Source organism: Cercospora kikuchii (assembly GCF_019650295.1).
Source record: "Cercospora kikuchii DNA, contig_00001, whole genome shotgun sequence".
NCBI classification, from domain to species: Eukaryota; Fungi; Ascomycota; class Dothideomycetes; order Mycosphaerellales; family Mycosphaerellaceae; genus Cercospora; species Cercospora kikuchii.
In genome coordinates, this window is record NW_025408582.1 from 5,793,330 (window position 1) to 5,815,986 (window position 22,657).

General features: G+C 52.9%; 9 protein-coding genes across 11 annotated transcripts; 5 read left to right on the forward strand and 4 right to left on the reverse strand.

Moving 5' to 3' along the window:
• Positions 1-936: 936 nt before the first annotated feature.
• Positions 937-2,756, forward strand: CKM354_000224000 (uncharacterized protein; the record flags this gene model as incomplete). 2 transcript variants are annotated; one of them, XM_044797391.1, is made up of 3 exons in its annotated part: positions 937-1,272; positions 1,329-1,611; positions 1,678-2,756. In XM_044797391.1, the coding sequence occupies 3 exons, from the start codon at positions 937-939 to the stop codon at positions 2,754-2,756; spliced, it is 1,698 nt and encodes a 565-aa protein (XP_044653326.1). The 2 variants fall into 2 exon arrangements, with proteins under 2 accessions (XP_044653326.1, XP_044653327.1); XM_044797392.1 differs by having other exon boundaries at positions 955-1,272.
• A 151-nt stretch (positions 2,757-2,907) lies between these two features.
• Positions 2,908-3,426, reverse strand: CKM354_000224100 (uncharacterized protein; the record flags this gene model as incomplete). Its single annotated transcript, XM_044797393.1, has 1 exon — positions 2,908-3,426. One exon carries the CDS (start codon positions 3,424-3,426, stop codon positions 2,908-2,910), a length of 519 nt encoding a protein of 172 aa, XP_044653328.1.
• Positions 3,427-4,711: 1,285 nt separating this feature from the next.
• On the forward strand, positions 4,712-8,149 carry CKM354_000224200 (uncharacterized protein; the record flags this gene model as incomplete). Of its 2 annotated transcripts, XM_044797394.1 has the most annotated exons (7): positions 4,712-5,095; positions 5,147-5,482; positions 5,531-5,595; positions 5,649-5,694; positions 5,743-6,096; positions 6,150-7,243; positions 7,297-8,149. In XM_044797394.1, the coding sequence occupies 7 exons, from the start codon at positions 4,712-4,714 to the stop codon at positions 8,147-8,149; spliced, it is 3,132 nt and encodes a 1,043-aa protein (XP_044653329.1). The 2 variants fall into 2 exon arrangements, with proteins under 2 accessions (XP_044653329.1, XP_044653330.1); XM_044797395.1 differs by lacking the exon at positions 5,531-5,595 and having other exon boundaries at positions 5,626-5,694.
• Positions 8,150-8,471: 322 nt separating this feature from the next.
• CKM354_000224300 (uncharacterized protein) lies at positions 8,472-9,536 on the reverse strand (the record flags this gene model as incomplete). The annotated part of the gene is made up of 2 exons (XM_044797396.1): positions 8,472-9,105; positions 9,166-9,536. The coding sequence occupies 2 exons, from the start codon at positions 9,534-9,536 to the stop codon at positions 8,472-8,474; spliced, it is 1,005 nt and encodes a 334-aa protein (XP_044653331.1).
• A 2,971-nt stretch (positions 9,537-12,507) lies between these two features.
• Positions 12,508-13,065, forward strand: CKM354_000224400 (uncharacterized protein; the record flags this gene model as incomplete). The annotated part of the gene is made up of 3 exons (XM_044797397.1): positions 12,508-12,636; positions 12,690-12,924; positions 12,980-13,065. 3 exons carry the CDS (start codon positions 12,508-12,510, stop codon positions 13,063-13,065), a joined length of 450 nt encoding a protein of 149 aa, XP_044653332.1.
• A 1,199-nt stretch (positions 13,066-14,264) lies between these two features.
• On the reverse strand, positions 14,265-16,316 carry CKM354_000224500 (uncharacterized protein; the record flags this gene model as incomplete). The annotated part of the gene is made up of 5 exons (XM_044797398.1): positions 14,265-15,079; positions 15,141-15,363; positions 15,423-15,636; positions 15,708-15,968; positions 16,018-16,316. 5 exons carry the CDS (start codon positions 16,314-16,316, stop codon positions 14,265-14,267), a joined length of 1,812 nt encoding a protein of 603 aa, XP_044653333.1.
• Positions 16,317-17,830: 1,514 nt separating this feature from the next.
• CKM354_000224600 (uncharacterized protein) lies at positions 17,831-19,061 on the forward strand (the record flags this gene model as incomplete). Its single annotated transcript, XM_044797399.1, has 2 exons — positions 17,831-18,720; positions 18,779-19,061. The coding sequence occupies 2 exons, from the start codon at positions 17,831-17,833 to the stop codon at positions 19,059-19,061; spliced, it is 1,173 nt and encodes a 390-aa protein (XP_044653334.1).
• Positions 19,062-19,160: 99 nt separating this feature from the next.
• Positions 19,161-19,871, reverse strand: CKM354_000224700 (uncharacterized protein; the record flags this gene model as incomplete). The annotated part of the gene is made up of 1 exon (XM_044797400.1): positions 19,161-19,871. One exon carries the CDS (start codon positions 19,869-19,871, stop codon positions 19,161-19,163), a length of 711 nt encoding a protein of 236 aa, XP_044653335.1.
• A 1,154-nt stretch (positions 19,872-21,025) lies between these two features.
• Positions 21,026-22,540, forward strand: CKM354_000224800 (uncharacterized protein; the record flags this gene model as incomplete). Its single annotated transcript, XM_044797401.1, has 1 exon — positions 21,026-22,540. The coding sequence occupies one exon, from the start codon at positions 21,026-21,028 to the stop codon at positions 22,538-22,540; it is 1,515 nt and encodes a 504-aa protein (XP_044653336.1).
• Positions 22,541-22,657: the final 117 nt, after the last annotated feature.

The following is a 22,657-nucleotide window of genomic DNA, read 5'->3' on the forward strand; positions in this document are numbered from 1 at the left end:
CCGTATGCCCAACGTAACACCGCCTACTGAGCTCTATGCATTGTGCGTGCGGTGTAGCAGGATTTGGAACGACTGGTGGCATGAGCACTGGTATGAGCGATTCCTTCGGGCATCCCGAACTGCAGTCGAATCCCAGTACGAATTGCCTTCACCATTTCATGACCTCTTCATTACCTCCGGCATCGTGTCCTGTTGTAAGAAACTGTGCCACTCAATCAGTTTCCGAGAAGACGGTCTGTCCAACCTCCTTTATGCTACGCAGGAAATGTCACACACTTCGAGATTTGTTTCCTAACACTCTCGATCCTTCGTCTTCCCTCAACGCAAGACATTCCAAATTATCAAGATACATGCAACTGATCGGGTCCGGGTCAGCATGCCACGGCCAGGTTTGCGAAGGTGTCTGAAAAGCTCTGCATGCGCTGTGAGTGAACGAATCTTGCGATGTTGTCGCTTCGGCGCGAAGGTCGTAGCTGATTCCATATTGCTCCTAGCGACCCGGCATCGGTGTGTCCTTTATTCACTGCAGCTGCATGGGCGTGAGCGCCTCATCAAGCTGTCCTGAGCACATCAACGTCCAATCTCGAACGACGAGCCCAAATTGTTCATGTTCATAAATCCCCAAAGTGAAGTTCAAGCAGAACGGATAACTCGGCGAAGCTACCACAGCTTGTATGTGATCACCGAAGATCGTAGCGGCTGAATGATGCATACCCGGGACGGCAGACCCACGCTGGCTGCATTAGCGCGGCCGATATAGGTTTGCGTCTTGTGTTAACACCGCTCAAACGCCGTGCGATATCGACTGCAGCAATCAGAGAAAGAGCAAATGTAGGTCTCGAATTCATGCGCCGCTGCGCCGCTTAGCAAATTCTTTTTCTGTTCGCTGTGATACGTTTGAGTGTGGCTATTTGAGTTTCGCCACGAATACTGATAATGCTTGGCACGACGGCAATGAAGCAAGATCCTGTTGCTGCGGCGAAAGAGCAGGAAGAGGAGGTGCGGTCAGAGGCAGTGCGAGATGTCGACAGCGAGGGGAGTGTGTCTGGTCGAAGTCGAGATGAGCAGGAGCTTGAGTTGGCGCGAACAGCCACAGGGCCACCATACAGCATCTTCACACCTCGAGCCAAGATCTTCATCGTGGTGGCGGTCTCCATTTCGTCCTTGATCTCGCCATTCGGAGGGACGACATTTCTCCCAGCGCTGGAACCCTTGGCTCGAGACCTGCATGTCACGCCGACGCTGATCAATTTGTCACTGACCACCTATATGGTAAGGCCAAGCAGCATAGTCGTACGCGTTCACCGGAACGGGCTGACGACTTGTAGATCGCACAAGGCATCGCTCCAGCATTAATAGCTGGCATGTCAGACAGCAATGGCCGAAGATTGTCGTACATCATTTGTTTTATCATCTTCATGATTGCAAACATCGGCTTGGCGCTGCAAACCAGCTATGCTGCCTTGCTGTGTTTGCGGATGGTGCAAGCATTCGGTTGCAGCGCGGCGATCGCCCTCAGTACTGCTGTGGTGGCTGATATCTCGACGAGCGCCGAGCGTGGCAGATATATGGCGTATGCTACTGCCGGCCTCCTGTTGGGTCCTGCTTTTGGTATGTTCATCGGCCCGGATGCTGTGAATATCGGAAGCCTTGCTAACTCGTAGTCCTGTGTGGCAGGTCCCACTATCGGAGGTGTTTTCGCAGAGTACCTTGGATGGCGCTGGACATTTTGGTTTCTTGTGATCTTCACAGGAGCCCTTCTGGTGGTTTTCATTCCGTTCTTCCCTGAGACGTGCCACAATGTCGTCGGCAATGGCTCTGTGCCCGCTCAAGGCATCAACAAATCGCTGGTGGGCACTTGGCAGAGGAAGAAGTACAGCCAAAACTTGCCAGTACGCGATGATCAGTCGACGAGTTCAAGTCCCGGATTGAAGCCAAAGCTCAGCTTTCCGAACCCTCTGCTCATGCTGAAAGTGCTATTCGACAAAGAAAGCAGTATCATTCTGTTGTACAATGGATTCTTCTTTACCGGTATGATGATGGTGGTGGGATCTGTTCCAACGCTATTCACGGAGGTCTACGGCTTGAGTACGCTTCATGTCGGCCTTTGCTACATCGCGCAAGGCGCTGGCTCGATGGCTTCAACCTTGACGATGGGCCAGGTTGTCGACTGGAACTTTCGACGTCACGCTCGGAGACTGAACATGACCATTTCCAAGGGGAAGCAGCAGGATCTTGCGGACTTCCCGATCGAACGAGTGCGATTGCAAATCGTCGTGCCAACTCACATTGTGGGAACGCTTGGTATCATTCTTTTCGGCTGGACTCTGCACTTTGAGACTCACCTGGCTGGTCCAGAAGTCGCGCTATTCTTGATCGGATTCGGCGTGAGCACGGCTTTCAGCATCACCAACACCCTGCTCATTGACCTACATCGGGACAAGCCGGCAACCGCCACTGCTGCAGTGAATTTCGTGCGGTGTTTGATGTCTGCCGCAGGTGCCGCTGCAATCATCCCAATGTGCAATGCGATGGGCAGAGGCTGGGCTTTCACCTTCCTCGCACTAATCTATGTTGTGCTTCTGGGTGCAGTATTCTGGATCATGGCCAAAGGGTTGAGTTGGAGAAAGCAGGCTGCGGAGCAAGTGCGGAGAGCCAATGAGCGAGTGCACAATACGGAGGATGCTGATGAAAAGTCGGTAGATGAGAGCAAGCATCCGATAGAGCAGCAAGCCGCACAAGTCAAGTCATCTTGATCGGTGTGGCTGCGATCCTAGAAAATTGAGAATTGGAGGCTCCCAAGTCCAGTGGCACAATCCTGGAGCTTTCCAACATCCCCGCATTCCACGGACGGTTGGAACATCCGCGCATGACTGTAAAGCACCCGTCTGGTCAGTTGACGAAAGTCTATGACTGGTCTTTATCCCCTTCTGCTTTGAGCGCGTCGGTCCTCAGCTGATTTCTCTTTCCCAGTATCCTCAAAGTGGCCTTCTTCTCTTGCTCTGTCATGCCTTCCCAATTGCTGATTCTGGACAAAGTCCCATCCTTGTTCACGACCAGTGGCCCCAGGTGGTCCAGCTTGACCGTGTCGGCACCACTCGACAGATCCAGCTTCGTAGCCTCGTCTCCAGTTCGCGGGGCTGGTAGGCCAAGCGGCTCTCCGTTTTCGTCGTGTGTAGAAGCCTCTGCGGCTGAAGTCGGCTTCGCCGAAGGAGCAGATGGCGCTGCCATGGCGGTAGATGAGGTGTTGAAGCTTGCGGACTGGCCAGCAAATGGCGTGAAGGATGGCTTGCTCAGCGTTAGCGCTGCCCGGAAAGTACTGAAGTAGCGCATAAGCGCGCTCTGTGGCTCTTTTAGCTGGAGACCAAGCAGGATGGCGATGATGGCTATGAGTAGAGTGACAATAAGTCTGATCTGGTGGGACATGGAGAACTTTCTGGAAGCTCGTAAGATGTTCACCAGAGGTGACCGAACGGCGCCTATACCACACGCAGAGGAGCTATCGCTCTACGGGGTTTGGCCTCTTTCTGTTGTGGAAACGTGGATGGTGGCTTACAAAATGCCCTAGCGAAGGTCAATTGTGAGAAAGACGGGAGACAAGCAGTCGCAAGCCAAAGCCAGATCTTGAATTGCCAAGACATCAGGCGAGGATTGGCTTGGCAATGTCCACTTCACTCCAATCCACTTCACCTCCATGCCAGCCTCATGTTGAGCTTCAGCCAGCCTCATCGCCGCCACAGTTGATCTGGGCCACCGAGATGTCCAAATTGGCATAGTCAAACCTACTATACAGACTTTACATGGTCGTGCTGCATAGACTTGGACGTGGCTTCGATCTCGTGCAGCAAGCGTGACCGAGTCAAGACTACACCGCGCAGCCACCTATACCTGGAGCGGCACAGTTGCAGCGGGAACCAGCGCAAAGGGGTAGTGGGCCACCAATTTTGCGAAGCCTCACCGCCACAGAGGATGGAAAACATGGCGTGACCACAAACTAAATGGACCCTACGACACCACGTGCTATCCACGAGCTGGCTTGAGCTGTTTTGGCTTTTCTTGGCAGGGAGCTTGAGAAGTCTCGCAAGAACTCGTTGTCGACTGCGCTGGACGGTCCACAACATGATGGCCTGATTCTCAAGCGCTCTGAAGAAGGTTAACACATGTTCAAGTTCTCAGAAAATCAGTACCTGGCCATATTTTCCCGCGCGGGTTGGAAGGAGAGTCCCTCTCAGCAAGGTCCTCCGCCATTTCCACCGCCAAGGATACCGTCAGATTTGAACTGCACGGCGGCAAAGCATCGGAGCATACGCTACGCTAGCTCTTCACACACACTACTACCAGCGCTTTGCGTGCAGACAGCCACCCGGGCTTACTCTAGACATGTGGCACTGGCTGGTCCTGGACCAGACCTACATGTCTCCTCCTCTGATTCGCCCGCCAGACGCCATGGCTGCTACTCATAGCTTTCCATTGCTTGCACACTCCGAGGGCCAGAGCCTAGTGCTACTGCACAGCAAACCCTACCGCTCCCTACCTCGCTACCCAACTGTTTCACGTCTCGATGGCTTTTGTGGCAGAACTCACACCACTGCTCTCTCCAACGATGCCCAGCTTGGCAAAACTCGCAAGGTCGTGCTGAGGACTGTCGTATAACAAGTAGGTCGTCTTTGCAGTCAGTACGGCAGCCCTTGAGCCTTCGTTGGTCATCGCCATGTTGCTCAACATCATCTTGCAGGCGCTGCTGCCATTGCTCTTTGTTGCTCAGGTCCTTGCAGGACCGGTCCTGTCGGGCACATGTGCGCCGCTTGCTCCAGTGATTCGGATCATTACCGCCTTCCCATCTTCAACGCCGTTTTGTTCGTCGTGGCTAGGCATCGCGACCAAGACATCAACCTCGACTGTAACATCAGTCCAGAGCACCACAACGACGATCACTTCGACAACCACTACGAGCACTGTCACAGCTGCTGCCTCCACGTCTACCGCATCAGCAGTCGTCGTTCAGGGGGCTACACAAACTACAACTGTTACGGCTAGCCCTACAACTGTCACGGGGAGCCCAGTCGTGGTTACAGCAGAGGCTACAACCATAACTGTGAGGCTAGAGATGCGCAGCGAGGATTGAACAAATACTGACTGCCTCCAGCTCGCAGCGCCGGCAGTGAACGAGACCGGTACAGTGACCATTACTATTACGGATGCACCAGTGACATCGACAGCTGCCACGAAGGTGATCGTTGCCGACACCGTCACCAGTACCATCACTGCTGCAGAGTTCACCGATGACTCGCAGACAACTACGATTTTCGATGAGCCAGTCACCGTGACTGCGGCCACTCAGACTATTACTGCTCCCACGAGTAGTATCACGCTGACCGCAGACGCCGCCACTTTCACCGACGGAACTCTCACCATCACTGCCGATGAGGTCACTGTTACGGAGCCTACACAAATTATCACGGCAGAGCCAACCACAGTGACGGTATTTTGTCTCTTCAGGCTAGCAAAACGCCAAGCTAATTGCTAGCAGATCACAGCGGAGGCCGCTTTGGTGACGGAAGGAACGACCACGGCAAGTCTAGGTCAAACAAACCCGTTCGTGGATACGCTAACGCCTGCTCACAGATAACTGCTGAGCCAATTACAAGCACGTTGGAGACTCTGATTATCACTGCTGAAACGAGCACTCTTACAGTACGGCGACCTGGACGACTATTGCTCCACTGAGCTAACAACGTGTAGCTGACCGCCGAACCTGCCTCGCTCGCTGGAGCAACCCTCGTGCATACTGCCGATACGAGCTTCGTGACGGTGACTGGTGATGCCGTCACATTCACCGCCGCAACTTCTATCGTCTCTGCCGATGCTATAACTTTTACTCGAACACAAAAAACGACAGTTACCACTGGCAATATTCAAAAGCGACAAGTCAGAACCAATTCGACTTCTTCAGCGGCCCCATCTATTCCTCCGGCCCTTCGTGCTCTAGCGTCAGTCGCTACGACTGTCGTCTCCTCAGCATGTCGTTGCTTCAATATTCCGACTCCAACCACCACTCAGACTACCACTACCAAGCCGGTTACCACCATTACTCGAGTATGAGCACACGAAGTACTGACGGGATCGATGCATCGTGCTGACTTTCATAGACCTCTAATGTAGCCGCAACCGTGACCACAACACCGGTGGTCGTCGTGACTCCGACAAGCACGAACACGCCCAAGGCAACCAACCATGAAACCCCCTCCGTAGTTATCACGCCTCACCAGACGGTGGTTCCAACTTCCACAACATATACGACACCTACCATCATGATCACCCCTACTAGTACATTCACGCCGACTGTCTACGAGACTCCTCTCTCTACGAGCATTCCGATGACAACTGTCCACACCACTCCGACCGTGTACGTGACGCCAAAGGTTACGTCGACACCAACAGTTCTTGTTACAGAGACAGCGCACGAAACACCGCTCTACACGGAACATGTTACTCCAACTATGACTGTCACGGCTCTCACGACTCGCACACCATCCGCCTTCATCACGCCGCTATATACCACTGTCCCTGAAGCCACGGCACACACAACACCTACAGTCTTCATCACGCCATCAAGCACCTACACTCCGACAGTCTTCGTCACTCCGCTCTCAACAGTGGTTCCAGAGTCGACAGTCTACACCACACCGACAGTCTACGTCACCGTCACCAGCACGACGACACCTTTGCAGACTGTTCTGGTCACTCCGGCGACAACGGTCACGCCACTTCGGACGGTGACCCCCACAACGACCATAACAGTCACGCAGACAATTCAAGTCTCACCTGCTCCAGTGGCGAACTGCGCTTCGGATGGGACTGTCTACACAGCTCGCGACGGAGCTCGATTCACACTTACCTGTCAATCTGACATGAGTGGTAATAAGATGCCAGGGATTCCGATCTCTCCGGCGGACAACTTTGAGACTTGTATCGATCGATGTGTTAATGAGGGCACGAAGTGTGGCGCCGCTCGATGGGTCCCGGGCACAAAGATGTGCGAGCTCAAGTCAGGAGTTTCGACGCTTCGTAACCCGGGTAGCACTGTTGTCTATATTGCTCAACGCCAAACGGGCTCTACAGGCGCAGGGTCCACAGATGTTCTCACCAACGGCGACTTTTCCAATGGACTGAATGGCTGGACAGCATTCCAGCCGAATACTATATGTGGACAAGTTCCCTGGTCCGACGCTAATGGGATGGCGTAAGTTTGACTCCACGCTTGACAACTGGACGATGATATTGACCATTTCGCAGAACTCTGTATTTGCCCGCTTGCCAGTACACTCTTTATCACTATCTGCGGTCGACGCTAATCCTCGATGTTGGTGCGTCCTGGACCATGAGCGCTGACGTCTACATCACAGCTCACGCCGCCGTCACGGGGACCAGCTGGGATTGCTATGCGGTGTTCGATGGCTTAGGCGTGAGCGATCCTTACGTGGTCTTGAGCCAGCCTGCAAGTGGTCAAACACTGAAGAGAACTGTCACGATGAGTGGCAAGATGGGTGTGAACGGACGCAGAGAATTTAACATTGGCGGCTACTGTGGCGGTTCACCCAGGCCGCCAGTCACCATTGCTCTCGACAACATAAGAATTTCGACCCTCGCGGCAGAAATTGGCTCCAGCCCGACCGAATTCGAGCCTGTACAGATTCTGAAAAACGGGGACTTTAGTGGACCGACCCTTGACCCATGGGCATCCTGGACTACTCTGACCACCAACCAGAGCGTGAAGCTCGTGGATGGTGCCGCTGTCGTACAAATGGCTCCAATGACTCGGTCGAGTAGTCAGTCGATCGGGATCATTCAACGCGGCCTTGCAGCGTATGAACTCGGTCAAACGGCTCGTGTGACTGGAAAGGCCACGCTCAAGTTTCCGGGAGATCTTGTCACCGGCTGTACTCTGTTCCTCAGCGCCGCTTCGACTATGATGTGGACTTCGCCGAATGTCAACACGACATCAACATTCGAAGTGGATGCCCGAAAGACTTTGGAATCTAACGGCGACCTTTTTCTTGCACGCTTCGCCTGCAATTCTCCGTTTCCGTATGTCGCTGCCACTCCGCAGGTCGTATTCGATGATCTCACGTTTACGATAAACGCATGAGGATATGAATGCCGGTGGCATAGGATGGGCATGACGCTTCAAGTCTACGATCTGTGTGTGGTAGAAGGAGCGGTGCTTCAATCGAAGCTTTGTCACAGTTGGCAATAGTGAGAGTCGTCGATCTGATCGGTCATAGCGCCGTTGGCAAGACAACACAATAGAGATTATCCAAGAAGATCTTCTGCTCGCTGACGAGTGACTGGCGGCATATTTCCCCCCTTTGCATAGAGCCATGCTATAGCTCCTTGAGCACGCCAGACGTCTCAGTCCGAACGAGTGCTAGACGTGGAGTGCAGATATTCCTGGCTATGTAAGATACTGTCTATCCATCGATCAATTTGTGTGGAACCGCCTCCCAATCGAGAAAAGCCGCAGAGCACAAGTCGTCCACATTCAATACATCGACTCCCTCGTCGACCAAAGTCTGCCAAACATAATTTCGCAGAGACGTCGGCCAGGAAGGTGTATCCCAGTACCTTGCTTTCAGTCCGGCTCTTTGCGCTGATGCTATTTGGTCACGAATCAATTGAAGCTGAGCGGATGACAAGCTGCCCCGTGTGATGGAACCGATGCTGGAGTGGAAAGATGTGCTGGCGTAGTAGCCTCCGTGGCTACCACAAGGGCCGATTGTTGGATTGGTCGCATTATCGGAACTGGTGTCCAGATCGTCTAGCTTGTCCAGAGGTACGTCTGTGAAGATCGTACGATTTTGAGCACTATTTTGTGAGAAGAGGCTGAGTGGTATGTCTCCCGTCGCGACCACAGTCACGGCGCCTTCGATGAATCGGTCGTTTTGGCAATGGCTGAGGAAGCCTTGCTCACGGAGAGAATCAATCTCGTCGATGACGCGCGCGAGGAGAGCTGATGGCTCAGTTTTGAAATCAAGCAGGAGTGTGAGTGTTTGATTTGGAGCCATGGGGAAGATTCCGGATGTGGTGTTCTCGTTTGCTGGATTTCTGACTATGTGTCAGCACGCCAGCTCATTTGAAACATGTCATGATGGACGATAAGCTCACTGTCGATCGAGCAAGTTGAGAAGCGGATCAATGTACATGTTTCGGAGTGTACGATTCTGCGATAGCTCTCTGTGGGAGTGTCCGACTTGCAACGCCTCGTTTGAGTCATCGAGCCATATTTCTGCCTCAACACTTGTACAGCCTGCGTGAATGGCGTCGACCAGCGGCTTGTCTCGCCAGTAGTCGTTGTGAGAGTGACATGGGATTGGGATCGTCTTTTGGGTAGGCTGGTTGATGCTGTAGGTATCGCTCCCTGGCTCGCAGGCATTCATTCGTTGGGCATATATCGCTCGAGCGACCGAATTGTGGCCGCGGGTAACGAGTACAAGGTGAATGATGCCACTGGGGTCGATCAGCGATGGCAACGACATTGTGAGTTCGATACTTACAAGCTAACAAAGACCAATGTGGCACAGATACTGATCACGATGCCAATGATCCGACCGTACCTCCACCTTCTATCATGAAAGGGGCTGAGTTGACGTGGTTCCATCTTCCAATGTTTCTCAGCAATGCTAGAAAGCTGGAGATCGTGTTCGAAACTGTCTGGTGAGTCTCGCATCGTGGGAAGGAAAGGCATATTCTCCATCGATCGGTAGTGCACGTAGAGATTCATTGTTGTTGGATCAAGATGGTGTCGAAGTGACTCTTATAATCACGTTGTTGCTCCCGGTGTAGCAAAAGGAGGCCTGCAAAACAAATGGGACGGCGATGGCACCAGGATGAAGGCTAATCCGTGACATGGCGAGCATCCAACAGCAAGCTGTCCTCGCCCAGGAATAGCACTGCAGCCAACAGCGACGAGACTTGTCATATGATGTGCTGTCCGAGATCTAGCCTGCCCAGCCGACGAGTTCATGTGCTGCCAACACGTGCGGGTCCGCTCCAAGGTCAGATATGCCAACGCCTGATCGAAGGAAGACACTCACGACGGCGATGATGTGGAGTGCTGTCATCACCGCTGGGACCCCTGCCTGTCGTATTCTCGTCCGGGGGCCAGCACTGCCGCCTGAGACATTCACCGGTTGCTAGCGTATCTCGAGTGACTATTGTTTGACTATTCAAATATCGCAATACTCGAAATGCAACGCAAGTTGGCCAGCATTGCTTGCTTGAGGCACAGCAGTGTCTGCATCTGTGGAGGCCTAAGGCTAGTGCCAAGACCTAGTGCAGTGGGTCTCTACGCCACCATGAAGGATCCGGGTGAATATCGCACAACTAACATGTCTGCGTCGTGCCTCATAGATGCAGTAGGCTTCAAGCAAGTCTGTTCTATAGTTGTCAACCACGAAACACTCGTCATGCTCGGTTGTCCCCGCGTTTCCAAAGTGGAGTCCAGCGCTTGCAAGTCCACGACTCAACGCCTTTGGGACGATGCTGAGCTTTGCGGCACAACAGCAGAAGTTGTTGGATTCTGAGACATGAGCCAAAGATCCTTGAATGCCATAATCGTTGTGAATGCCTCCTGCACAGTGAAGCATGCATTGCCATCCTTCGCTGCTCTCATGGAAAGCTGTGCATCTGTCGTGATCGACTGACTTACCAGCATTCTGCTGTTGGTATGGCACAGTCGATGTTCGTCCAAAGCCCAGAGACCCAGAGCAATGCGCAAAGACCTGAGACCGAACAGCTGCATCATCGGCACGGTATATAAATGCAGTGAGCAGTACACTCCCATCCTTTTGTATCAGCATCGACACAATTCAGCTACTCACTTTATCCGTTCATCACACACAGGCACTTTCCACGCAGCTCAAAATGATCTTCAACTTCCACGCAGTCGCCCTCCTGGCTTTTGGAAGCAACCTCGCCCTCGCCGCTGCCATTCCCGATCCAGAGTCCTCAATCATCGATCGCAACACCCTCACTCGAAGGATTGCAACCAACTCCTGTTCGTTACTTCTGTGCTGAGAATCGAGGGCAACTCCGTGCTAATAATTATCCAGACGCCGCTTTTGAGGCCTGAGATATGCACTTCCACAAAGATCTCTATTGACTTCGTGATATTCAGGCAACTGTCCGAACAACTGTCGTCATAAGGCCGGCTCGAGCTGCAAATACTACGGTGGCGTTAGCGACAACTCCGATGTCATCAATGGTCGTAGGTCATATCCAACAGGTCCGCGCTACTCGGCGCATGCTGAAGTCGTCCAGATTGTGTCGGCCTTGCTGGACAACTCGCTTGCCAGGCATAAGTTTGGTTGCCCAAATTGATGCTTAGGCTTCTTGCTGGAGACAGAAGGTCGGGAGAAGGAGCGGGTGCTTTGGGTAGCATTGTGGCACCGTCCATTGGCGAGTTTGAGGAAGGACATTCGTTACCATAGCTCGATCAATCATTTCGAAACAATCTTGTGCACTGGTGATTCATTCACAATTGCATGCCGCGCATGCGTTGCCTCGCGTACAATCCCCGCGATCTCCTAGACTGTTCCTTCCGTTGATCTGTCAGGCCTGGGTTCTGTCTCAATCTTCCTGTTTTGTGCCTCAAAATTCGCAGTCCCGGCGATCCCAACCGCGAAGAGCGGTCGGAGGCGCAGCACACCTCCCTGGCGTGGAACCCGAAGGAGTAGCATTTCCGTGTGGAGCTCTCTTCATAGTTTCGCTCACACTCAAATGTCTCATAGGCGCCGCAACTCTTGTTGGTGATCCACTTAGAGCAATGTCTCTTGCACCGCACGAGTTCCTTTGCCGCATCATCTCCGACCACCTCACATCACTAATACGACCACGCCGCTTGGAGTGACGTCGCAAGTACTTAACAAGCGTGCTGATGCCAACGATGATCGGGGAGATCGGGCAGGCGACACGTCGGTTAATGGCAACATGTCTGGAGTTTGTGAATACAAGCTGTTGGAAATGGGCATGCATTGCAATGATTCGCCACCGTCTGCATGCGCTCCACGTAGATAGAGGTGTAGGTATCGGAAGAGCATTGTTGGCTTGGAGGCAGTGTCCAGGTGCCTTGTGTCGCTGTGAGTGAGCATCAAGCACTATAAAGTGGCCAGGTATAGTCGGTCTTCCAGTCATTCATTGTACATCGCAGCCTCCTTGACATATCCTACGACCACTACTTCTTCCACGCATTCCAACATGTTGTCGAGATTCCTTATCGCCGCCGCGATCGCAAACTTCGTGCCTTCTCTGCACGCCTCTACGCTCCAAGCAGACTTCTTGCTTCGTCGCAGCCAAGACGCCGTCCACGCTGTGATCAATGACCATAGCGTTTTCCAAGCTTTCAGCGAGGCCGGTCATCCAGATACGGCTCCCGTTCAGGAATGGCGTAACGACGAGGGCGAAGTATTCCAGTCTCACTACCAATTCGACACCGATGAATGAATTGCGATGCGCTTTGAGCTTGCCAAACGCGCTGGGATCGATGAAACTGTTCTGGCCTTGACCAACTTAACCACTCGTCAAGAGTCGGATGATCCTCCCGAATTTTTTTGCACGAACTTCAACAAGAAGCTTTTGGTAAGCGAGTGCAGACACTGATCTCGAGCTGATGACTGAGCGAATTCGCACAGGTGTACTCAGCAACAGCGGGAATGGCCTTGGGAGGAGTATGTCAGTATTTGGTCGAAGGTGGCACCCTCGTTGGTAAGACCCAGATTGTTCGACGCAATGTTCCGGACGTGAACAACAGGGCTGTGATTGCAATCTTCCGGTACACGTGGTACAACCTGAAATGGGCTACAGTGACTGCTTGCGGCATAGCTGGCAGCATCGGACTGAATCAGGCTTGCTCTCAGCCAGCAACAGGTGCGTGCGGCAGACTGTACACGGACCCTCGATGTATGACGCTGACAACGGTCAGGGAATGAGGGCGAGCAGCCTGCTACTGCTGAATTTGATGGAAAGAATGCGGAAGTCGAAATAGGTCTCGAAATTACTGCCGCATGAGCGGGACTCGGCAGCCTGGGAGTTGACGATCGGGCATTGTGATGGCATGGACCATGAGGGAGTCGTGCTTGACCTCGAGCAATGCACGGCATGAGTGACCAGATCGGGTATCGAGCGCTGGTGTACGTAGTCTCCAAATGCTCAATGTTGGCTCATGCTGTCCTCTGCTTATTCGGAAGCAAGTCCGAAGTTTGGCCTAGTTGTCGTGCATGCTGTTTGCAATGGTCCCTGTTCAGGTAATGTTGTGTCCTCCATCGGCTCGAAATTGAAAACGTATGTCATAGCCGCTCCCTGTAGATGTAGTCGCCGACCATGCCAGCAGGTAGTTCCTTCGCGCGGCAGAAGTCCGTTGTTGATTCGTGTGTGGGAGCAGGGATTCTTCTGATGGTGGCACAGCACAGTAGCGCCGCTTGCCCCACGCCCCATAAATAAAAGCCAAAATCGCAGCGTACTTGGACTGTGAACATTACACAACACATCTCAAGTTTCTGACATCCCTTGTGAAAGAATGAGCAAGCAGCAGAATCGTCTTCCAGAAGATGGTCCTGGTCAGTCACACCTGAACTTCGATCATCCGGCGGATCTGGCTAACAATCTTAGATGGCCAAACGACCGAGACCGCCACACCACCTCGTACCAGGTCGCAAAGCTATTTCATATCATTCATCGTATGGGGCCTGGGAAACCTCATGTGCCAGTTCGTCCAGTGGAAGGCAATCGAATGGTACTTTGGCCACACGATCAATCCCTTCCAGCTGCCCTTCTGGCAGCAATTCTGGTGGTGGGCCATTGCGGTCAATGGAGGGAATTTATGTCGAGAACTGTACTGTAACTGGCGTGGAAGAAGCTGGGCATAGACAAGTGGCTCGGGACTCGACTGGTGTCACCATGCCAGCGACTGCAACGCGTGCTGCGTACGTGTCCGTGAGCATGATTTGTGCCGTTGGACTAGATTGCAGCTGCCGAATGGTGAATGAAATGAGCTTCTGTTCAACGATACAGGAGATGGGAGGCGCCCGCTCATTGCGCTACTTCCGCTAAAGATGTCGTACAGCTTGAGTGATCGATTGGCAAAAGCTCAATGCTGTACTGCAGCTGAGTCTCATGGTATTATGCGACATGGCATCCCATCTTGTATAAACAAATCTGAATCGCAGTGGAAAAACGCTTCTCCACCCAAGTCGCTATTCTCTTCGTTGTTACAAGCACAATAGTGCAAATAGAATTCCCACCAAGGGAACCGCGATGGATAAATTTGAGGCTTGCAGATGCAAAGCTGGCGCAGCATTGTCATGCCTCGAACTACTGTTTGTAGATGTTGAGTTGCTGTTGTTGGGGCATGCTGCGAAGTTTGCCAGTTTCACGCCTCCTTGCGTCTCCCAAATTTGATTCCAGAACTCGCATTCCGAGAAGTCAAGTGGACGAATAGAGAGATCGTTCTCAACATACAGTCCTTGTCCTGAACAAGAATCAAACGTCGGCCAAGAAAAGTTGGAGCCTACCCCGGGATCACTCGAACGGGCCATAGATGTCCAGATGGGCTGTAAGCTGGTGCTGAGGGCATATTCTTGCTCTGTCGCGTTACACGTTCCATTGCCGAAAGGTTGGTCAACGAGATTGCCCAAGAGAAAAGGCAATTCAGAAGTATGGGTGGAACCAAAGTATGAGCTCTCTGCACTGTTCGGGAATGGAGAGCCTTCGAACCAGATCCAAGGGCAGGACGGCGTGTGATTGAAAGTGTATGCGAAAGTTGGGACTCTGGACATCAGTGCAGAGCGCAACCCACGATGCGTGAAGCAAGTATACCCGGCTTGGGTGATGATGTGAGTGATGGCAGCCTCGACTGCTGTGGCCGTCGATCCGCTAGAGTTGAACGAGGAGAGCGGGTACCTCTGGACAATGTCGGAGGCCGATGAGCCGAATTGCGAGAGGAAAGTGGTGTAGTTCTCCGCGGAGATAGGACCACCGGAGAAGAAAAGCGTGGGTAGCGAGAAAAGAGTTCCATCGTCTCCAGCTACACGATGTATTAGTTTACTTCTGGAAACACTTCTGGAAACACCCTCGGAAAACCTTACTGTGACCCATAATGATGGGCACCTGTGGACCAGCCGCAAGAGGCTGCTGCTTGATGAAACTGCCATCGACGAATGCTGCTGAGAGTGTGGTGGCATTTGGCAGGGCCAGTGACCAGCCAGAGAGACTGGAGTCCGCGAACGTTCCGACGCCTTGATAAAGGGCCGGAGTGTTGACATAAGCTGAGACGAGGTCGTCCACAGACCTAGATTGGAGACAAGAGAGCTGGCTATGATCTCAGCAAACGCGCGCTCGAAGTAGCAAACTCAAACCGAAACACTCACATCTGATGGCGTGCAGTTCAGAACAGAAGCGTAGTCTGCTCCCACACCTTGCACAGTCTCGTATGGTGGAAGATCAACGCCGCCACCGGACTCGCAGATTGCAGAGTTGATTAAAGATTTGGCTTGCGGTAATGTAGAAATGACATATGTGTCGTCTGCCCCCGAGCTTTGTCCAAACAACATCACCTTGGTCTTATCACCGCCAAAAGCTTCGCTGAAATCATATGTCAGATGTCAGCAGAATCTTAAAGATTTGAGCATGCATCAAGGACAGTGGCATCTTACATATTCTCTTGCACCCACTCCAGAGCCATGACATAATCCTTGAGACCCATATTGCCCTCAATGCCTGCTGCCTTGAGGCCAAGGAACCCAAATGGGCCAAGTCGATAGCTGATGGCCACGGCGATGGAGTCATTTGCCATATGGCAGAGATCGTACAGAGGGTACGAAGTTGCACCTCCGGTATTACCGCCGCCATGGGCCCAGACCTTGACAGGAAGTCCACTCAGATTGCCGGGAGGTACGTATATATCCAGATAGAGACTATGGCATAATTAGATGCGACCTCAGGCAGTAGTTGAAATCGTGGTACCAGTCTTCTGATTCTGATGGTTTCGTCCACGCAAATTCCCCAGGCATCTGTACGCAAGCTGGAGCGGATCGTGTGGCGTTAAATTGGCCAGTCGGAAAGGAAGTATTGGAAGTACGAGGTGCCATGAATCTCAGTTCGCCAACCGGAGGTTGCGCGAAAGGAATTCCGCGGAAGACCAGAGTCGAAACATCGCTGCAAGTGGTGCCCGATATTGTGCCAGCATTGATGTGGACCAGAGGGTTGCCTGCGACTAGCCCAGCGCTGATGGTCGCAGTGCTGATTCGGCGAAGGCTTGGCATGGTATATGGTGGTTTGGGAGTGATCGATCACATGAAACTGTCCATGTCTGCGGGCGCAGAGACACCGATGTATATTAGTTCGTGGCTCGGACACGCGCAAATCGGTGCCTGGTGTCTACGTCGTCAATGCGATCCTCAGCGCTGCCAAATGGCACGCCTGACATGGCGAAGACATTGACCACTGCGCTGCAATCATTCAGTAGCCGTCTGCGAACCACTCTCTTTTGGCAAAACAGCGCCGGATGTGGTAGCTTTTGCGAGGCTTACGTATGCAGAGATAGTCTGTCTGACTTATTATGGAGCGTGAACAGAGGGATCAATGGAGTTTGGCACGTGGAGGAAAGCCACAATGCTCTCATTGGTGTGCAGTGTGTGCCGATTGCCGAAACGTCTGTCATGGGCGCGAATTCGATACCGAACACGAGGGAGTCAGGCTCGGCCCAATCTACAAAGCGTTCCGAGTTCTTGCGAGACAAGTCGCAATTGAGTGAAGCTGGCTGTGAGACGTCTTGGGCATCGTAATGTCTGCCAATGTCCAAGGCTATGCGAAAGTCTCGGCGAAAGAGTGCTTGTGAAAAGACGCATAAGCTTTCAGGGAGGCTATAACGAATTGCTCCATGCCTTGAATCTGGTCAAAAGCAAGCGCAAGTGCTTCTCCTCCAAGCGAGAGGTAGAGTTAGGCAGTGGGCAAAGATTGGGGCAAGCCAACTTCCTCGGAGAGTGTAAGGATTCTGATTGTGGGCATATCGCCTTGGACTGGCAGTGGTAAGCAGAGAATCCCATTTCGCGACGAGTGCCAATTCTGCTCAGCTGTCAGAAGTCCTACCCTGCTTTTGGGTCCGGCTTTTGCTGCCAGATCACGGCAAAGTCAATCAAAGTTTATGCGTTGTCCCAGCATAAGGTCTGTGTTGGCAGGACTTTAATTTTCGTTCTTGCCGTGTTAGTACGTTAGATGTAAGATTAGCTTTCTCATTACCACTTATCCTCGCTGTCGCAGAAGTGTATTTGGTGTCAAGCCCACACTTCAAGCTCGCTGTCCTCGGCAGATAAGTCATCGCGACAGATCAGATTTGGGATGCTAGGGCATTCAAAGTCAGCAACGTGATGATGCTGAGCTTGTTAGATGGCATGCGGGCAAAAGAACAGGGCCGGAGTTTGAAAGATATCACTCGTCATAAAGTCGCCATTCGATCACGTGCTAGAATAAGCCGGGGAGAGCTTGCTTCTGAGATGCCCAATATGCGGCTGGAGCCAGTGCACTGTGATGAGAGATGGTGTCTGGCTCCTAGAGCTAAGCAGCATATGAGATCGGCAGCACCGCTGCGCAAGACACTCACCGCTGCCACGAAGGAGGAAAAGATACAGCGCAACAGTGGCCTCCAGCAGGCTTTTGCGCACCTCAACAGAGCTTGGCACGGCTTCAGTGACAGCGGTCACAGCTGTATATATCGCGCAACGTCGACGTCCCGGGTTCTCAGCTGCCGGGCCAACAACACCACTGGTCCATGCCATCGATGGAATTCCAATTGGTCGCACTGCTGCTCTTCGCCCGTTCGGCAATGTCGGGATTGATACGGCGTCCTGCTTGCAGAGAGGTAGTCTTTACAGTGTCGGGCACTGCGCACAACCGGAACATCAGCACTGTGCCCTTCACCGACCTCGAAGCGCTCGCAGCTACATTCAAGGCCAATGATTTTGAGACATTCGAAGTGTCAGGCTCGCAACAAATCGCCGGATGGTACTGCGAGCCTGCCGAGTGGAATTGTAACGAGGGAAAACTGCAAATCTTGAACGCGCCTATCACGGCCAATCGCGAATACTGGACCGCTCTTGGAGGAACCGGACTGTCGGCACCTGCCAACGAGCCATACAAGTCAGAGCTGTATTCTTGGGTAGACTACGCCAACAGAATGGGGTACGCCACTCTGGCAATCGATCATCTGGGCACCGGGAAAAGCTCGCATCCAGACCCTGCAAGTGAAACGCAGAGCCCCTACGAAGTCGAACTGTACCATGACCTCGTCAGACAGATCAAGTCCGAGGAGAAGAACCCACTATTGAGGACTTTCCAGCACTTGATATACGTGGGTTGCTCATACGGATCGCAGATGGGGAATGTGCTTGCTGCAGCATATCCGGAAGACTTTCGAGAGATGATCCTGACTGGTTGGTCAAAGTCTGTGTTACCTTCGCTACCCGGTGTGACCGCTTTGGGGGCACAGCCAGCCAGCCAGGTCGATTCAAAATCCTTTGGGGATCTTGCAGAAGGTTACATGACGACCCCAAACCAGACGACCAGGACCGAGTCATTCTTCGGAGATCCGAACGTGGTAGACTTTGAGCCGGAGGTTGCAAATCTTTTCTTCCAGAGAAAAGATGTGGTGTCCGCGGGACAGTTCGTCAGGTAACTATGCATTGAACTGTCTCCATTTACGGAAACTGCAGCAGCTGACAATATCCAGCGTGTACGTTGACACCAGACCGGCACCGGCATACCGGGGACGAATCCTAGTTCTCACTGGCGAGCAAGACCAAGCATTTTGCGGGCCGGGTAGTTCTGCGATAGACTCAACCCCTGCATGCGGCGATCTGCTCAGAGAATCGGGAGAGCTCTTTCCCAACGCTGAGTACAGCTGGAAAAGCATACCACGAACCGGACACGCGCTGCACCTGCACAAGTCAGCGCAAGACAGCCTCAAGGTCGCTCATGACTTTTTGGAAGGGCACAAATTCGGAGGCGAATGAAATATAAGAGTTCGACGAGAACGTGAAATCCAGCAAGGGCCCACCGGGTGTCTAGGAGTAGTGGGAGTTTGAGTCCAGCGCATGACCATTCAGTAATGTTTAACGCAGGCTCACGCGTAATTCGAGAACACTCAGCTGGCGAATGCGCGTCTCTTCCACTTCCGTTTTGCCATCCTCATCCACGCGCTCCTCGCGCTTGACGACTCTGGATGTCGGTCGTGTCAATGCTTTTGGGCTGTCTTCGGCCTCCTTTTGTGCAGACTCGTTGCCATTCGCATCAACGTCCGCCTCCTTCTCGTCTTGCTGATAGTGCACATCGTCTACGGCGCCGACAGTACCTGTCCGCAAAGTGGTTCGGTATTCGTCCCTCTGCTGAAACCATAGGCCAAGCTCCATGACTTTGCTGATGGCCTTGCCCGTGCCCTTCAAGACGGCTTGTTCACGCTCTTCGACGTTGCTCTTCGCATTCTCAAGCTGTTTTGCGATGTTCAGAATTTCGTCTGGCTCGCGCTCTGACCTGCGTCTTGTCTTTTGCGCGTCCTTGCTTCGTTGAGTGGCTGACTGGACTAATCGCTTGTCGCTGAGGTGAAGGAGTTTCTCGACGCGCTTGACAGCGGACATGAATGGCGTCTTGTTCGACACGTAGATGACCTTCTGCTGCGTCGAGCCGGCGTACGGAGAAGGAAGTGCTGGGTGCAGAAGAGGGCGCTTGGTGACTTGGGCGTCTGGCGGAAGAGTTGGCAGCTTTGGCGCAGCATTGCGACGACGCGAGCGCTTGTTGACGCGACCGGCGAGCACCTTTTCCGCCATCGTGGTGGTGTTACATGCTCCTCGACGCGTTGCTGAAGCTGGTCAAGTCAAGAGAGCGAAGCCTCCGATTGTCTTCCGCCAAGCCGAGCGGGATGAACCCTAGTGCAGCTTCTTTCTCACACATCTCACGCCTTGCTCATCATCCTCATCCTCTCTCGCCCCTCATCTCTACTTGAAGGACTGCAGCAACATGGGTGACCGCCTGCAACGACCCACCTTGCAGTGTGCTGCGACGAACACGCCGATATCGCACTTACGCTGTCTCTGCTGGCCGCATTCGCAGTTCGGTGATCTTGCACTTTCGGCGTGATCTGCGATTTCAAGCCGGCCCAGACTACTTCTGGTCCGTCCTTCCGATTCAGGGAATCGAATAAGAGCACACGGAACAATCATCTCCTGGGGCGCTGGCATCCAGCAGACTGCATGGAATGCCCATAGAACCCGTACATCTTCATTCTCCCACGCGAGCATTCAAAGATCAGCGATCTCTATACCTCCGCAAGGTGAAGTGTGGAGCTCGACGAGCACCTGTAAGCTGCGCGAAAGTATTGGTGGAATTGATTTGCCCGATCCGCTGCTCGCGTAGTTGTTCAAGCGACTCTTGGAAAAGTGTCACGCGAACGACTCGTTTGTCCTTCGTCAAACAGCGCCTACGGGATTTGTAACTCGCATCCGCGAACTGGAGCCCCACGGGCTGCAGAACCTAAAGCTGCTAACATGGCTTCCCCAGACAGATCGGCGTTCTTCCTCCAACGAGATGCAGCCTCGAGCTGCCGGCCAAGATATGTCTTTGCAATCTTGGTGGTGCTTGCTGACACGACCACGAGCTTGCGCATCTCTTGAACTGTACAGCCAAAGCTTGGTTATATTGCCATGTGCTGTTTCTCGCAGATTGACCAGAAATGTGTCACGCGCCTAGCGATACTCCACATGCACGATCGCTAACAGACGCATTGGGCGACCGCACCTGTATGCATGCTCACAACTGACAGAGACGGCAGACGTGTGACAAATTCTCCGGAGCTTTCAGACAGAGAAGCATGGAAGGCTTGTTCTTGCTTGGCCATGATGATACATAAAGAGGCCCGACAAGTCGGAAAGGCTACATACACTGCCATACTCCAACCATTCGAGACCCTACTTCCACCACGACCATGCTGTCTCGACCGAACATGAAGCTGGCACTCAGCCTTGCCGCAACAGGTGCTCTTGTGCACGCTGGACCTTGCGACATTTACGCCTCAGGAAACACTCCATGTGTTGCTGCACACAGTACTACGCGAGCACTATATAATTCTTACAATGGCCCTCTCTACCAGATCTCGCGTGCCTCCGATGGCAGGACCACTGATATTCTGCCTGTCTCTGCGGGTGGTGTAGCCAACTCTGGCGCGCAAGATAGCTTCTGTGCCAACACGACCTGCCTCATCACGATCCTCTACGATCAGTCAGGCCGCAGCAATCACCTTACACAGGCTCCTCCAGGAGGTGCCGCAAGTGGGACAGAAGCCGGCGGCTTTGATCAACTCGCCAGCGCGATTGGTGCACCAGTGACTCTCAACGGGAAGAAAGTCTATGGTGTCTTCGTGCATCCTGGCACTGGATACAGAATCAAACAGGGCAGTGGTGTTGCCACTGGTGATCAGCCTGAGGGCATGTACGCTGTCCTCGATGGTACGCATTACAATGATGCATGCTGTTTCGATTACGGCAACGCCGAAACCAGCAACCTCGACACCGGCAACGGCCACATGGAAGCGATCTACTACGGTACCAATACAATTTGGGGCACCGGTTCTGGACCTGGTCCCTGGCTCATGGCGGATCTCGAAAATGGTCTTTTCTCCGGCGCCAACATCAAGAACAACCCCGCGGATCCTACCATTACCGATCGCTTCTTCACTTCTATCGTCAAGGGCCAGCCCAACCAATGGGCGTTGCGGGGAGCCAATGCTGCCTCTGGTGGATTGTCTACCTACTACAATGGAAAGCGACCCAACGCTGACGGTTACAACCCCATGAGCAAGGAAGGATCGATCCTCCTCGGCATTGGTGGCGATAACAGCAATGGTGCCCAAGGTACCTTCTATGAGGGTGTGATGACTTCTGGTTTCCCAAGCGATGCCACTGAGAATGCAGTGCAGGCCAACATTGTGGCGGCTAAGTATGCAACTACTTCCTTGAGCAGTGGACCAGCCTTCAACTCTGGCTCTACCATCACTATCCGTGCTACCACGCCAGGCTACAATACTCGCTATCTCTCGCACAGCGGCTCAACTGTCAACACTCAAGTCGTCACTTCATCGAGCAGTACTGCCGCGCAGAACGCAGCGAAGTGGACTGTGCGAGCACCACTTGCAAGCCAGGCCACTGGCTGCTTTTCGTTTGAGTCCGTCGACTCACCTGGAAGCTTCCTTCGCCACTTCAACTTTGTGCTTCAAGTTCAAGGTAATGACGGAAGCAAGCAGTTTGCTGAGGATTCGACTTTCTGTGGACAATCTGGGCTCAATGGTCAAGGCAACACGATCCGTGCCTGGGGATATCCCACGAGGTTCTTCCGCCACTTCAACAATGCTGGATATGTGGCCAGGAATGGCGGACCTCAGAACTACGATACTACGAATTCTTTCAATAATGATGCTAGCTTTGTGATTGGTAGCGGCTTTTAAGGGAGGACAGTACTAGAGCATGCAGTCGTGACTCCAGCAGATAGTTCATCGAATCTAATGAAAATATTGATTACCCATGTTGAATGTGTCTTCAATTCTGTCGGGTCGCGGCCCGCA